The 17852-nt window shown below is 42.1% G+C and overlaps 1 protein-coding gene across 1 annotated transcript in view; it reads left to right on the top strand.

The window, feature by feature from the left end:
* LOC111952982 (zinc finger protein GLIS1-like) overlaps window positions 1-17852 on the top strand; it is a 150797-nt gene that overhangs the window by 97525 nt on the left and 35420 nt on the right. The window contains exons 5-6 of the mRNA XM_023972030.2: window positions 9667-9828; window positions 12513-12623. Of these exons, the coding sequence (XP_023827798.1) occupies window positions 9667-9828; window positions 12513-12623 (273 nt within the window). The remainder of the gene's footprint in view (window positions 1-9666; window positions 9829-12512; window positions 12624-17852) is intronic.

Below are 17852 nucleotides of genomic sequence, written 5' to 3'. Positions count from 1 at the left end.
ACACACACACACACACACACACACACACACACACACACACACACACACACACACACACACACAACTCAGGTCATTCGACCCACCTCTACATGGCAGGCTTAGGTTTCTCCCTTATTAAATGGATCAGGGCCTGTGAGTAGAGAGCCCTGCCTGTCCTAGCTGTGAATATAGGTTCTGTCTGTCTCATCTGTGAGTGAATAAAGGATTGTGTCTGTCCTAGCTGTAAGTGATTATAGGGTTGTGTATAAACTAGCTGTGGATATAGGGTCCTGTCTGTCCTAGCTGTGAATAGAGGTTCCTGTCTGTCCTACTGTAGCTGTGAGTAAATAGAAGCCCCTGTCTGTCCTAGCTGTGAATAGAGGGTCCTGTCTGTCCTAGCTGTGAATAGAGGCCCCTGTCTGTCCTAACTGTGAATATGGTGTCCTGTCTGTCCTAGCTGTGAATAGAGGTCCCTGTCTGTCCTAGCTGTGAATATAGAGTCTTTCCTAGATGTGAATAGAGGATCCTGTCTGTCCTAGCTGTGAATAGAGGATCCTGTCTATCCTAGATGTGAATAGAGGATCCTGTCTGTCCTAGCTGTGAGTGAATATAAGTCCGTTAATTAACATAAACACATTTAGCATTTCCTAGCTTCCACACATAGCTTACAAGCCACTGGCGCAGACCTTTGGAACATCTACATTTTAGAAAGTCAAATAAATCCCATGTAACATAGCCTACACCTTCACAATAAATCCTTTTATTTTAGACAGGTCTAAAGAAGCATGATATGAAGAAAATGTAGTCTATTTTAGAAGAACAAAATAGCATACTCTGAGTTGTCCTTATGTGAGGTCCTTATGTGGCTATGCCAAATGGCTGTGGGCTACACGAGTTCATTTAGCAGACAAGATTTTCTTAGAATTCTGTGGCATTATTTTACATTATTTAATAGTATGAAGAATACAATTAAACAAAGCTGAATAAAATAGAAAGGATATTTTCTCCAAATGATTTGAGGGAGTGCGCACATGCGGTTATTCTGTGTTGAGAGGTTAATAAAGAAATAGGTGCTCCTATATACTTAATTAATTTTATTTAACTTTTATTTAAATAGGCAAGTCAGTTAAGAACAAATTCTTATTTACAATGACGGCCTACACCGGCCAAACCTGGACGACGCTGGGACAATTGTGCGCCCCCCTATGTGACTCCAATCATGGCCGGGTGTGATACAGTGATTTAAAGATATGAATTTAACTTTCGTTGTTCTACAAATGTTGGGCTATATTTTGGATTTTTAATATATTGTAAGGCTGCATGATGCGACTCTAATGATGATTTGAAAAAAGTCATTTGAAAGGCATGAGCTCTGCTTTGTTTTTTGCACAGGCTGTACACACTTCATCAGTCTCTCATTCACAATTTGACAAGCACTTGATAATGCCTCGAATTTCACAGCAGCATCCCCTTTGTTGCCGTAATGCACCCTAAAAAAACATTTTGCGGCCGGTGGCCGCTGTGCCCTTCTCCCTGAGTGCTGCAGGCTCCGAAGTGCATCTCACTCTCATGGCTCTCCATCTGGTGATAGTCTTTCTCAAAGGCTACAAGTGAAGACAGACACATCGGGGACGCAACTGTGCGCATCCTTATCCAATTCCAAGGTGCATATTGAAGATATTGGAAGAACTGTACACATTTACTTTGTCAGCCAACAAGATGAGTAGGCCTAACGAACAGCAGAAGCACTAGCCTATGTCAAATCTACTATCCCCCATACTACAAAAGTCAACCTATTCTATTCTGTGCAAGAAATAAATATTCCAAACATAGTCTGGGACAGTTGTGGGATGCAACAGATCCCAAATTAATACAACCTCTAGCATCCAACATTTTTGGGGGGAAATGTTATTGACACAACAGATGTTTAGCTTAAAATGTTAATAAACTATTAGGCTTTTCTTCACATTACCGGGGCAGCAATGCGCACATAGCAGTAGGCTATAAGCACGGAAGTTCCATTAGCAGGAAAATACCATAATCAAAAGACTGCAAATGCGATTATGCATGTCATGTTTTAATTATAAAGGTGCATTTTTATGGTGAAAATTATCTTCCTGAACTTGAAACTTAATGTGCTTAATTTTTAGAAGTTATTTGGCCACTTTAGTTGTGATACAAACCTTATCAAAACCTATCGCCACATAGCACTCACTTCTGTCATCATGAAGAGGCTGGTTAAGGACCATATCATCTCTACCTTACCTGACACGCTAGACCCACTTCAATTTTCATACCGCCCCAATAGATCCACAGATGATGCAATCCTGCCCTGTGCAACTGGGTCCTGGACTTCCTGACGGGCCGCCCCCAGGCGGTGAAGGTAGGAAACAACACCTCCACTTTGCTGATTCTCAACACAGGGGCCCCACAAGGGTGCGTGCATATCCAGCTCCTGTACTGCCTGTTCACCCATGACTGCTTGGCCACGCATGCCTCCAACTCAATCATCAAGTTTGCAGACAACACAACAGTTGTAGGCCTGATTACCAACAATAATCAGACATCCTACAGGGAGGAGGTGAGGACCCTGGCGGAGTGGTGTCAGGAAAAGAACCTCTCCCTCAACAAAACGAAGGAGCTGATCGTGGACGTCAGGAAAAAGCAGAGAGCGCACGCAACTATCCACATCGACGGGACCGCAGTGAAGAAGGTGAAAAACTTAAAGTTCCTCAGTGTACACAATACCCGACGATCTGAAATGGTCCACCCACACAGACAGTGTTGTGAAAAAGGCGCAAGAGCGTCTCTTCAACATCAGGAAGCTGAAGAAATTTGTCTTGGCCCCTAAGACCCTTCCAAACTTTTACAGATGCACAATCTTGTCGGTCTTCCCAACGCATCACAGGGGGCACACTGCCTGCCCTCCAGGACACCTACAGCACCCGATGTCACAGGAAGTCCAAAAAGATCATCAAGGATATCAACCACCCGAGCCACGGCCTGTTTACCCCGCTATCATCCAGAAGGTGAGGTCATGACTCGTCCATCAAAGCTGGGAGAAGAGACTGACAAACAGCTTCCATCTTAAGGCCATCAGACTGTTAAGTAGCCATCACTAGCCGGCTACCACCTGGTTACTCAACCCTGCACCTTAGAGGCTGCTGCCCTATACACATTGCTAGTCAAAAGTTTGTACACACCCACTCATTCCAGGGTTTTTCTTTATTTTTACTATTTTCTACATTGCAGAAAAATAATGAAGACATCAAAACTATGAAATAACACATGGAATCATGTAGTAACCAACAAAGTGTGAAACAAATCAAAATATATTTTATATTTGAGATTCTTTAAAGTAGCCACCCTTTGCCTTGATGACAGCTTTGCACAAGCTTGGCATTCTCTCAACCAGCTTCATGAGGTGGTCACCTGGAATGGGTTTCAATTAACAGGTGTTCTTTGTTAAAAGTTAATTTGTGGAATTTCTTTCCCTTTCAATGCGTTTGAGCCAATCAGGTGTTGTGACAAGGTAGGGGTGGTACATAGAAGATAGCCCTATTTGGTGAAATAACAAGTCCATATTATGTCAAGAAAAGCTCAAATAAGCAAAGACAAACGACAGTCCATCATTACTTTAAGACATGAAGGTTAGTCAATCCGGAAAATGTCAAGACCTTTGAAAGTTTCTTCAAGTGCAGTTGTAACAGATGTGAAATGGCTAGCTAGTTAGCGGGTACGCGCTAATAGCGTTTCAATCAGTTACGTCACTTGCTCTGAAACCTAGAAGTAGTGGTTCCCCTTGCTTTTGGGTTAGGGTTCCCCGATGCTTTTGTGGAGCGATGGGTAACGACGCTTCGTGGGTGACTGTTGTTGATGTGTGCAGAGGGTCCCTGGTTCGCGCCCGTGTCGGGGCGAGGGGACGGTCTAAAGTTATACTGTTACACAGTCGCAAAAAACATCAAGCCCTATGATGAAACTGGTTCTCATGAGGACCACCATAGGAAAGGAAGACCGAGAGTTACCTCTGCTGCAGAGGATAAGTTCATTCGAATTAACTGCACCTCAGATTGAAGCCCAAATAAATGCTTCACAGAGTTCAAGTAACAGACACATCTCAACATCAACTGTTCAGAGGAGACTGCATGAATCAGGCCTTCATGGTCGAATTGCTGCAAAGAAACCACTACTAAAGTACACCAATAAGATTAAGAGATGTGCTCGGGCCAAGAAACACGAGCAATGGACATTAAACCGGTGGAAATCTGTCCATTGGTCTGATGAATCCAAATGTGAGAATTTTGGTTCCAACCGCCGTGTCTTTGTGAGACGCAGAGTAGGTGAACGGATCATCTCCGCGTGTGTGGTTCCCACTGTGAAGCATGGAGGGGGAGGTATGTTGGGTCATTGTCCTGTTGAAAAACAAATGATAGTCCTACTAAGCGCAAACCAGATGGGATGGCGAATTTCTGCAGTAGCCATGTTGGTTAAGTGTGCCTTGAATTCTAAATAAATCACTGACAGTGTCACCAGCAAAGCACCCACCCACCATCACACCTCCTCCTCAATGCTTCACAGTGGGAACTGTGTAAGGGCTATTTGACCAAGAAGGAGAGTGATGGAGTGCTGCATCAGATGACCTGGCCTCCACAATCAGCAGACCTCAACCAAATTCAGATGATTTGGGATGAGTTGGACTGCAGAGTGAAGGAAAAGCAGCCAACAAGTGCTCAGCATATGTGGGAACTCCTTCAAGACTGTTGGAAAAGCATTCCAGGTGAAGCTGGTTGAGAGAATGTCAAGAGTGTGCAAAGCTGTCATCAAGGCAAAGGTGGCTACTTTGAAGAATCTCAAGTATAAAATATATTTTGATTTGTTCAACACTTTTTTGGCTACAACATGATTCCATATGTGTTATTTCATAGTTTTGATGTCTTCACTATTATTTTACGATGTAGAAAATAGTAAAATAAATAAAGACCCTTGAATGAGTAGATGTGCCCAAACTTTTGACTGGTCCTCTACATAGACATGGAATCACTGGTCACTTTAATAACGGAACACTAGTCAATTTAATAGTGTTTACATACTGCTTTACTCATCTCATATTTATTTACTGTACTCAATTCTACTGTATTTAAGTCAATGCCTATCCGATATTGCTCATCCTAATATTTAACTCTATTCTTTTACTTTAGATTTGTGTGTATTGTTATGAATTGTTAGATATTACTGCACTGTTTGAGCTAGGAACACAAGCCTTTCACTACACCTGCAATAACATCTGCTAAATATGTGTATGTGACCAATAAAATTTGATTTGATTCGAAAACATATAGGCCTAAGGGTTAGGCTACATGAGGTGTGTGACTATGATTCGAAAAGTCGCAAAAAATAGTCGGGTTTCTTATGCTGGGCATCATTCACAAGTGATAATATATCATTCACAAATTATAGGCTAATATTGTCCCCATCAGACTATTCTTGATTTAATCTTGTCTTTACATATACTAAATAATATATGTGTGAAATTTGTTTTGATTTAGAATGGACCATTATCATGCAACGGTCTCGAAACAGGGGCAGCGGGAAAAAATACATTTCATCTATGCACTTAAATAGTGGATGGAAGATGCTTTTCCCGTGGTTAATTTTCATGCCAGGCAAGTATGCTAAACTCCTGTTGTAAAGATAAACAATGTGCTTAATATTAGAAAAGTTGAGAAATAAATATAGTAGGCCTAATCTATAGAAAGCTCATGGTCTCCTCCTCTTTTCAGTAGAGGCCATCACTCTGTTTTCTTGGGCAATTGCATAGCCTATAGAAATGTTACACAACATGAGCTCATGGGCCCTAATGAAGTGTTTGATTAGATTTTTGATTACATTTGCATTGATGTCAGAGTGATTAGAAGGACAATAGAGTGCTGAGTACCAGGCAGTTACCAAGTTTGGGAGGCTACTAATGACCATCAGCAGCATCAGAGCTTGGGAAAGCCTAATTACCGTGACTAAACAGTCACGTAAAATTTGACTGCCTTCATGACTTGTGACCTCCGGTGTGGCGGTAATAGGGTTACCGCAACAGCCCTAGCTGTGGGTGAATAGACGGACCTGTCTGTCCTAGCTGTTAATAGAGGGCCCTGTCTGTCCTAGCTGTTAATAGAGGGCCCTGTCTGTCCTAGCTGTGAATAGAGGGACCTGTCTGTGTTAGCTGTGAATAGAGGGACCTGTCTGTGTTAGCTGTGAATAGAGGGACCTGTCTGTCCTAGCTGTGAATAGAGGGCCCTGTCTGTCCTAGCTGTGAAAAGAGCGTCCTGTCTGTCCTAGCTATGAACATAGAGTCCTGTCTGTCCTAGCTGTGAGTGAATAAAGGATCTTGTCTGTCCGAGCTGTGAATAGAGGGCCCTGTCTTTTCTAGCTGTGAATATACTGTAGGGCCCTGTCTGTCCTAGCTGTGAGTGAATAGAAGAGCCCATGTAAGAACGTTGAGACCAGATCAGGACTGAAGTCCCATTAGAAGAATGGTGTCTCTCTCCTTGGGTGTAACCCAACACTCCCCAACCTTCCCCAGTGCACGTGCACACACATACACGCACACACAACGTGTGTGTGTGTGTGTGTGTGTGTGTGTGTGTGTGTGTGTGTGTGTGTGTGTGTGTGTGTGTGTGTGTGTGTGTGTGTGTGTGCACTTCTCTCGCCCCTGATCGGGTAGGTGGGGCCGGCAGAGGTAGGCGGGGCCAGTAGAGCCCTCAGATTGAGTAATAGGTTAGGGTTAGGGTCCGGGCAGAGCCCTCAGATAGGGTAACAAGTTAGGGCTAGGGGCCGGCAGAGCCCTCAGATAAGGTAACAGGTAAGTGATTAAGTGATTGTACAGGAAAGGGCCCTGATGCAATGCTCCTCAGTTGCTCCAAAGCCTCACATTGTTGTGGGCCATCCATGGCAGCCATGACTGATATTGATGTCAGGCTGACCATTGCCGCGTGTCACTGTGAATAGTTAAGGCGGATTAACCGAGCGGGATATGTCTACTGTACTTTAGTAGTGTTTACGATACCACTGTTTACTGTGCTGTACTGCACTGTACTACTGTTTAATGTGCTGTACCACTGTTTACTGTACTGTATTGCGCTGTACTAATGTTTACTGTACTGTACCATTATTTACTGTACTGTACCACTGTTTACTGTACTGTACCATTGTTTACTGTACTATACTACTGTTTACTCTAATGTACTGCACTGTACTACTGTTTACTGTACTGTACAGTCGTGGCCAAAAGTTTTGAGAATGACACAAATATAAGTTCTTAAAGTCTGCTGCCTCAGTTTGTATGATGGCAATTCGCATATACTCCAGAATGTTATGAAGAGTGATCAGATGAATTTCAATTAATTGCAAAGTCCCTCTTTGCCATGCAAATGAACTGAATCCCCAAAAAACATTTCCACTGCATTTCAGCCCTGCCACAAAAGGACCAGCTGTCATCATGTCAGTGATTCTCTCGTTAACACAGGTGTGAGTGTTGAAGAGGACAAGGCTGGAGATCATTCTGTCATGCTGATTGAGTTCGAATAACAGACTGGAAGCTTCAAAAGGAGGGTGGTGCTTGGAATCATTGTTCTTCCTCTGTCAACCATGGTTATCCCCAAGGAAACACGTGTTGTCATCATTGCTTTGCACAAAAAGGGCTTCACAGGCAAGGATATTGCTGCCAGTAAGATTGCACCTAAATCAACCATTTATCAGATCATCAAGAACTTCAAGGAGAGCGGTTCAATTGTTGTGAAGAAGGCTTCAGGGCGCCCAAGAAAGTCCAGCAAGCGCTAGGGCCGTCTCCTAAAGTTGATTCAGCTGCGGGATCGGGGCACCACCAGTACAGAGCTTGCTCAGGAATGGCAGCAGGCAGGTGTGAGTGCATCTGCACACACAGTGAGGTGAAGACTTTTGGAGGATGGCCTGGTGTCAAGAAGGGCGGCAAAGAAGCCACTTCTCTCCAGGAAAAACATCAAGGACAGCCTGATATTCTGCAAAAGGTACAGGGATTGGACTGCTGAGTACTGGGGTAAAGTCATTTTCTCTGATGAATACCCTTTCCGATTGTTTGGGGCATCCGGAAAAAAGCTTGTCCGGAGAAGACAAGGTGAGCGCTACCTTTAGTCCTGTGTCATGCCAACAGTAAAGCATCCTGAGACCATTCATGTGTGGGGTTGCTTCTCAGCCAAGGGAGTGGACTCACTCACAATTTTTCCTAAGAACACAGCCATGAATAAAGAATGGTACCAACACATCCTCAGAGAGCAACTTCTCCCAACCATCCAGGAACAGTTTGGTGACGAACAATGCATTTTCCAGCATGATGGAGCACCTTGCCATAAGGCAAAAGTGATAACTAAGTGGCTCGGGGAACAAAACATCGATATTTTGGGTCCATGGCCAGGAAACTCCCCAGACCTTAATCCCATTGAGAACTTGTGGTCAATCCTCAAGAGGCGGGTGGACAAACAAAAACCCACAAATTCTGACAAACTCCAAGCATTGATTATGCAAGAATGGGCTGCCATCAGTCAGGAAGTTAATTGACAGCATGGCAGGGCGGATTGCAGAGGTCTTGAAAAAGAAGGGTCAACACTGCAAATATTGACTATTTTTATCAACTTCATGTAATTGTCAATAAAAGCCTTTGACAGTTATGAAATGCTTGTAATTATACTCCAGTATTGTGACAAATATCTAAAGACACTGAAGCAGCAAATTTTGTGGAAATTAATATTTGTGTCATTCTCAAAACTTTTGGCCACGACTGTAACACTGTTTACTGTGCTGTACCACTGTTTACTGTACTGTACTGCACTGTACTATTGTTTACTGTACTGTACCACTGTTTACTGTACCACTGTTAACTGTACTGCACTGTACTACTGTTTACTGTACTGTACCACTGTTTACTGTACCACTGTTAACTGTACTGTACCACTGTTTACTGCACTGTACCACTGTTTACTGCACTGTACTACTGTTTACTGTACTGTACCACTGTTTACTTTACTGTACCACTGTTTACTGTACTATTCTTTTATATATTTTATTATTTATTTAACCTTTATTTAACTTTAGTTAAGAACAAATTCTTATTTTCAATGACGGCCTAGTGGGTTAACTGCCTTGTTCATGGGCAGAATGACAGATTGTTTACCTTGGCAGCTCGGGGATTCGATCTAGCAACTGGCCCAATGCTCTAACCACTAGGCTACCTGCCGCCCCAACTGTAATGTACTACTGTTTACTGTACTGTACCATTGTTTACTGTACTGTACCACAGTTTACTGTACTACTGTTTACTGTACTGTACCACAGTTTACTGTTCTACTGTTTACTGTACTGTACCACTGTTTACTGTACTGTACCATTGTTTACTGTACTGTTCTATTGTTTACTGTACTGTATCATTGTTTACTGTACTGTACTACTGTGTACTGTACTACTGTACTGTACCGCCTTCATCTCATATTGATCTACTTTTCTTCCCCTGTCTCTCATCCTCTGTCCACCCTCTCTCCCTCTCTTCCTCTCACTCTGTCTCTTTCTCTCTGTGTTTTCCTGCTTGTGTGTGTGTGTGTGTGTGTGTGTGTGTGTGTGTGTGTGTGTGTGTGTGTGTGTGTCTATCCATCTATCCTCTCCTAACAGTTTGAGGGCTGCAACAAGGCCTTTTCCCGCCTGGAGAACCTGAAGATACATCTACGGAGCCACACGGGGGAGAAGCCCTACCTGTGCCAGCACCCCGGCTGCCAGAAAGCTTTCAGCAACTCCAGCGACCGGGCCAAGCACCAGCGCACTCACCTAGACACGGTCAGCACACATGGAGACAGTCTCCACTGGTTCTACTCTCCTCTACTCCCACCTCCCACGGCCTCTCTGCTGTAGATCATAGATCATGTCTATTAGAAAGGGTTAGAGTCATGGTTATATCCAGTCATGAACACTTACAGGTGCCCTAAAATAAGTGGAATGGGGTGATGTTGATGTTTGAACTCTTAAAAAAAAAAAAATACCTTTATTTAACTAGGCAAGTCAGTTAAGAACAAATTCTTATTTACAATGATGGTCTACCAAAAGGCAAAAGGCCTGCTGCGAGGACAGGGTCTGGGATTAAAAATATAAAATAAAGTAAAAATATGGGACAAAACACACATCATGACAAGAGACACCACAACACTACATAAAGAGAGACCTAAGACAACAACATAGCATGGCAGCAACACATGAAAACACAGCGTAATAGCAACACAACGTGACAACACCATGGTAGCAACACAACATAGCAGCAGCACAACATGGTAGCAGCACAAAACATGCTACAAACATTATTGGGCATAAACAACAGCACAAAGGGCAAGAGGTGATCTGGTTTGTTATAGAAGTGCCAAGCACCACATGTCCAACCCTGGTTAGAGTGTATGTTGAGGCATCCGTAGAGTAGTATCAAACTTTTTTGGTTAGGATATTTGATGCTGCTACTCACATCATTGGAAGCAGAATGGAATTGTACACATTAAAGCGTTAGTGCCTATTACCAAACTTAAATGCCCGTTTCCATCTCTTGACAGTATCACAGTTCTACTTGCACATTCATCTTCTGCACATCTTTCACTCCAGTGTTTAATTGTTATATTGTAATTATTTCGCCACTGTGGCGTATTTATTGCCTTAACTCCCTTATCCTACCTCATTTGCACACACTGTAAATATACTTTTTCTATTGTATTATTGACTGTATGTTTGTTTATTCCATGTGTAACTCTGTGTTGTTGTTTGTGTCTCACTGCTTTGCTTTATCTTGGCCGGGTCGCAGTTGTAAATTAGAATTTGTTCTCAACTAGCCCACCTGGTTAAATAAAGGTGAAATAAAAATACAAATTATTGAAACGTCAGTCAGTGAGTTACACTCCCTCCCTCTGGTGGCACGACATGCTACACACCATTTAAATATCCCTTCCATTATGCCGAGTTCAGAACAACTCGGGGGAAAAAACTCTTTGTTTTGAACGGTCATCCAACTCAGAATTTCAAGTCGAAAAATCAGGCCTCTTTCTAGAGCTCTGACTTTCCGACTTTAAGATCACTGACGTTATGATTTGAACTCGTTTTTTCCCCGAGTTCCCAGTGGTTTTGAACGCGGCATTAGTCTGACGCGAGTCACAGTAAGTCAAATAACCAGCCGTAAGTTTAGCGTGGAGTGTTCTGCCTCAGACTTGTGTCTCTGCTACAGAGGGGAAAGCAATGACTGTGTATAAAGGAAAGGAACGCCTGAGTCAGCCACTACTCACTTCTCCTGTCTGTCACTCCTCCAACGATTTACTGTATCAGAGTCCACAGGCCTCAGCCAGCCTTGAGCCACCCAGCCTTACTACCGTATACACACTGCCAATTACACAGCCATTCCAGACGCTGATGGCTGCGCATTAGCGTCCTGCAGAGAGTCTAATTTCGCCGCTTGCCACCCTGCCAAACGCACTTTAGGGAAAAAATAATGTTAAACTGTAATGATATTTATACTAGACAGAAGTGTTCTTGTTTTTTTCTCTCTCTCTCGCTCTTTTCTCCACTTGTGGGTCTGTGTCAGGGCAGCGTTGCGTTGGAATAACAAACAGGACGGAGATTAGTGGTGCTGAGAGCGGCTTGGAATAACGTGTTATTTACCGAAAAAAAGCGACGTAGGAACAGAGAGCTAATAAAGAGGTGTATCGCCTTTCACTTTAAAGGCTGCCTTATATTCCACTGTACAGAGAGAGAGAAAACAAGGGCAAAATCTCTATCAAGTGGCTACATGCAGTGTTTTCTAATTGCTAATATTGTGTGAAGATGAGGACATGTAATGACCACTGCTGTAGGGATGTTGCTTTGGTGTTCACGTTTAGTGCCCTTCACATCTTTTGGTGCAGTTTGCACTTTAACTTTACTAGACCTTTATAAACCCTATAAAGAATGTCATCTTTATGCCAACAGTCTTCTATGGAGCACTGAAATGCTGCTTTATATTTGGCTACTTCAAAGATTTAAGAAAAACTGAACTCCTTCGAATTTTCTCTTCTCTCTCTTTCTTATTCCTTCTCTTGCATTCAATTTCTTCAGTTACTCTGTGTATTCTCAGCTGAAAGGTAGGAGTCTATTTTTGCTTTCTTATTTCATCAGATTTCATTCCTGTTGTGTGTCTGCATTATTGTTCTTGATTTTCTTCCTATTATTTTGCAAAATAATCAAATGCCTAATGCATACATGTTCTTGTGGTTTTATATGAATCAATATAGCAATGTTAAGTTTCTTTGACTGGTGGTTGTGGGTTTCATGGCGCTGTTATTATAGAATATAGTTGCTTTGAATCATATACTTATCATGTACTCATCATATACTTATCATGTACTCATCATATACTTATCATGTACTCATCATATACTTATCATGTACTCATCATATACTTATCATGTACTCATCATATACTTATCATGTACTCATATATTTGTCATGTTCTATAGAAACCGTACGCATGTCAGATCCCTGGCTGCACCAAACGCTACACCGACCCCAGCTCTCTACGCAAACACGTCAAGATCCACTCCGCCAAAGAGCAACATGTGCATAGAAAGGTAGGACTTCCATTTAAGGACCAACATATTTACAGCTGTGACATACAGGTTGCAAAAAAGCCGGGAAGAGATTTTTGATGTGCCGATTCCATGGCACAGGGAAAACTGATACAAAACTGATACACAAAACAACGCTGAATTCAAAACTTTGAGTTTTTAAATTTAAATTACTATAGAAGATTATTGCAAAAAAACGGAATGTTATGTATATATGGGGGATACAACCACCACAGCTCTGCAGATTTTGCAGTGAAGAGACAGAATCATTAGATCACTTGTTTTGATAGACGGGAGGGGTTGAAGGTAGCTGAAGTTTTGTTTTGATAGATGGGAGGGGTTGAAGGTAGCTGAAGGGTGGGATAAAAAATAAATAATAATAATAATAATAAAGAGATGACTAATGTACAATCACCATGTCCGTGTACCGTGTCTGTAAAAGGTATACTATGTGTTAGCTGGAAGTAGAAGCTTAAGTATTGTGGTCCATTAGGTTTCTCCAATTACCGGATGGGGGTAGTGTTTATATATATATATATATATACAAAAAATAAATAAATAAATAAATATATATATATATATATATATATATATATATATATATATATATATATATATATATATATATATATACAAAAAAAAATGTATATATATATATATATGGAGGATTGAAAATGATACAAACAATTACATTGATAGAACCCACAGTCTATCTGCAAAATTAAAGCTGATCTACTTCCTAAAAATAAAATAGTAAATAAAATGAAATAAAAAGACACCCAGAGAGAGTGAGCAAAAATCTAAAAAGATACCCATATATCATACCAGTGGAGACCCAAGTCACTTTAAATCGGAGGAAGGGCTCATTGTAATGGTTTGAAAGGAATGAATGAATTGGTATACCATTCCAGCCATTACTTTGGGCCATCCTCCTTTTACCAGCCTCCACTGTCTTACACTATACATATTATGAACAGGAACTGAGAGCATGTTAGGACTCTTATTGATCTTGTCAGGCCACATGTATCACAAATGTATAGTTGCCATGGCACCCTAGTAGCAGCCTAAGCAGAGAGCTCCTGTATATATGTACATTTCGTTATTAAGTGTTTTTAATGGTTGTTTTAAATCAGCTATTTTGTTTTTGATAACAATGAGTTGTTATGACATATCTGTTGGTTTTAACCCACAGATTTATAGATTGACTGGCAGGTCAACTCTTTTTGGCATGCCTAGCTAGCTGGCTAATGTTTTTGTTTAAATGATGCATCTGGACACAGTACCAGCTTTTTGTTTCACCTGGCTGCTGGTTCCTGATCTTCTGAGAACATCATTTGAGGAGTCACCTGAAGCTTGAGATGAATGGGAGATACACCAGAGGAATGCAGTGCTGAGGCAGAAGACCCGTAGTGAGGACGACTGGCTACTACTTTGAACTGTGTGTGGTGAGCTACACGCCTCAGGCTGGTTCCCAGAGTAGCCCACAACAAGATCGTCACCAGGCATTTTAATCAACCATCTCCCTGACCACCTTCCTCTGATCAAGCCACGAACTCTCCCTCTCCATCTTTGGACGACGCATGCACTCAAAGACTTGGCCACTATTGGTTGAGTTAGCTAGCTATAGCTAGGCTACTCATGATGTTGTATTGGTTGCGCTAGCTAGCTATAGCTAGGCTTCTCATGATGATGTATTGGTTGCGCTAGCTAGCTATAGCTAGGCTACTCATGATGATGTATTGCTTGTTTATTTTTTGCTTTTGAAGCTCTTTGAGATTTCTTTCTGTCATGAAAAGCTCTATAGAAGTTTAATAAATTATTATTATTATTATACTGAACAAAACCATAAACACAGCATGTAAAGTGTTGGTCCCATGTTTCATGAGCTGAAATAAAAGATCCCAGAAATGTTCCATACGCACAAAAACTTATTTCCCAAAAAGGTTTACATCCCTGTTGGTGAGCATTTCTCCTTTGCCAACATAATCCAGGTGTAGCATATCAAGAAGCTGATTAAACAGCATGATCATTACACAGGTGCACCTTGTGCTGGGGACTATCAAAGGCCACTCTAAAATGTGCAGTTTTGTCACTCAACACAATGCCACAGATGCAATTGGCATGCTGACTGCAGGAATATCCACTAGAGCTGTTGCCAGATAATTTTAAATTAATTTCTCTACCAGAAGCCGCCTCCAACTGTCACCACGTCCGCCGAAGTCGGTCCCTCTCCTTGTTCGGGCGGCGTTTGGCGGTCGACGTCACCGGTCTTCTAGCCATCGCCACTCCACCTTTCATTTTCCATTTGTTTTGTCTTGGTTTTCCGCACACCTGGTTCACATTCCCTCATCTGACTAAATGTATATTACCCTCTGTTCCCCCCATGTCTGTGTGTGGAATTGTTTGTTTGTTACGTGTGGTTCGCATCAGGCTAGTTTGGCCGGGTATGTGTTTGACCCGTATGTTTTGTTTATTGTGCCGTTTGTGTACTTTGGGCATTATCGCTGTTTTCCTTGGGCATGAATAAAGTGCGCCTGTTGTCACCCATCTCTGCTCTCCTGCACCTGACTTCAACCAGTTGCACACATCGTGACACCAACGTTGTTTTAGAGAATTTGGCAGTAAGTCTAACCGGACTCACAACCACAGACCACATGTAACCACACCAGCCCAAGACCTCCACATCCAGCTTCTTCACCGGGGTTATGATCTGAGACCAGCCACCCGGACAGCTGATGAAACTGTTGGTTTGCCGAAGAATTTCTGCACAAACTGTCAGAAACCGTCTAAGGGAAGCTCATCTGCATTCTCCTTGTCCTCACCAGGGTCTTTACCTGACTGCAGTTCGGCGTCGTAACAGACTTCAGTGGGCAATTGCTCATCTTCAATGTCCACTGGCACGCTGGAGAAGTGTGCTCTTCACGGATGAATCACGGTGTCAACTGTACCTGGCAGACGGCAGACAGAGTGATCCTTGATACCTTGATTAATCCGTGAAGAGCACACTTCTCCAGCATGCCAGTGGACATCGAAGGCAATTTGAATGCACAGAGATACTGTGACAAGATCCTGAGGCCCATTGTCGTGCCATTCATCCGCCGCCATCACCTTATGTTTCAGCATGATAATGCACAGCCCCATGTCGCAAGGATCTGTACACAATTCCTGGAAACTTCCATGGCCTGTATACTCACCAGACATGTCACCACCCATTGAGCAGGTTTGGGATGCTCTGGATCGATGTGTACGACAGCGTGGTCCAGTTCCTGCCAATATTAAGCAACTTCGCACAGCCATTGAAGAGGAGTGGGACAACATTCCACAGGCCATAATCAACAGCCTGATCAACTCTATGTGAAGGAGATGTGTCACGCTGCGTGAACCAAATGGTGGTCACACCAGATACTGACTGGTTTTCTGATCCACGGCCCTACTTTTTTTTAAAGGTATTTGTGACCAACAGATGCATATCTGTATTCTCAGTCATGTAAAATCCATAGATTAGGGCCTAATGAATTTATTTAAATTAATGGATTTCCTTAAATGATCTGTAACTACAATCTTTTAAATTGTTGCATGTTGCGTTTATATTTTTGTGTATAAATGTCCCCAGTAGGTCTAATCCCAGCCGTGTATTTAGAGAGTAGGGACATTGAGGTTTCTGCATTGTGATGCATTTACATGACACTGCAACATGCTATGGCAGCCATGTTAGCACCCCATTAACATTATATGGGAATATATTTAAATAATGCTATGTAACTGAAAATTCTACAACTTTCTAAATACATGGCTCGTGGTGTAATCATCTCCAGTCCAGTGCTTATTCTTCATCACAGCTCCATACAGTTGGATTAATTTAGTTTAGCCTTTGAAAACCTTTGAAATTCCTGGACAATAGATCAGGTTTGACCACATCGTGTTCATGGTCCACATCACATTCTTCTGCTGATAAATATGGGGCATATTTATCAGCAGAGAGAGAGAATGGTCTCATTGTTGTTGAAAGGGCCTGAATGTCGTCGGCCGGGCCTGAATGATGTGTTCCTTTGCTTAGCTGTAAAACGGAAACACATGTGAGGCTTATACCATTGTTAATACGCTGTAGCTAGAGCAGAATAGTGTCCAGATGCTGTGGACAAATGTCAAACAAACCTTCTCGCTCCATCTCGGAGCAGAAAAAAATGAATTATGTCATGTTTTGAAAGGCAGAGGCACAATTAGACTTGATGAATTGTTGCAAGGGGCTTGTAAGGAAGGGTATCCAATCACGACGTGTTCAAATGATAATTTAACTAATGATTGTCGAATTGATCAGTGATATGTAAAGACAGCAATCCATCTGCACTCGGATATCTAAATAATGTCTAATAAATACCTCGCGCCAAGTCAAATATCAAATCCAGACTGGCTTTTCAATCCATCCTGAATGAATTCCATGGCAGCCCTGGCATACTAATCTGTTAGGATATCTTTGTGTGAGGTATCGCACACTTCCAACCACATATCCATCCTGTTGGCTTGCTTCGTGGGTGTGTCCAACCTGTAAACGAGATAATGGATGGACAGAGTGATGAATAGAATGATAGATGGTTGGATTGGTTGTCCTTATCCTCTCTTTCTCCTGGTTCTAATATGAGGGCTGTCTGTGGTTGTGAAGCTGGCCTCTAAGCCTGCTATTACCTTTAAGTCTCTGTGGTTGAGATGTCACTAGTAATTAACTGATGCACTGCTTTATTAAAGACTGTTGTGCTTGTTGGCCAGTTTACACAAATGGCTATTTTTTATACCATATTTCCTTATGTTACTGATGTCAGCTCCTTCTGGCAGAGCTACAGCGTTAATGTCCTGGTAGAGGGTTGACGTTACACTACATTACAGTCATTTAGCATATGCCCTAACACAATGTGAGAGACTGACATTCAGTGTAGTTTAGTGTAGCTTATGTGTAGAAATCTGTAGTGTAATTAGGGATCAAACCCACAAACCTTAAGTAGTTAGCACTGTGGGCTAATCAACTAATCATTCTGGTTAGAGGGACAAAAGTCTCACCTATCCCTTCACTCCAGTCACTGTCCAGACACAGCATATTGGCCTTGTCCTTCAGCATAAAATCAGGTATTCTGTATGACAAACCTTGATGTTAACATCCTGACGTTACCTCAGATCTAATGGAACATGTGACATTACCTCAGATCTAATGCAACATCTGACATTACCTCAGATCTAATG

Source organism: Salvelinus sp. IW2-2015, linkage group LG26 (genome assembly GCF_002910315.2).
Source record: "Salvelinus sp. IW2-2015 linkage group LG26, ASM291031v2, whole genome shotgun sequence".
NCBI classification, from domain to species: Eukaryota; Metazoa; Chordata; class Actinopteri; order Salmoniformes; family Salmonidae; genus Salvelinus; species Salvelinus sp. IW2-2015.
This window is presented reverse-complemented; position numbering and strand designations above follow the sequence as displayed.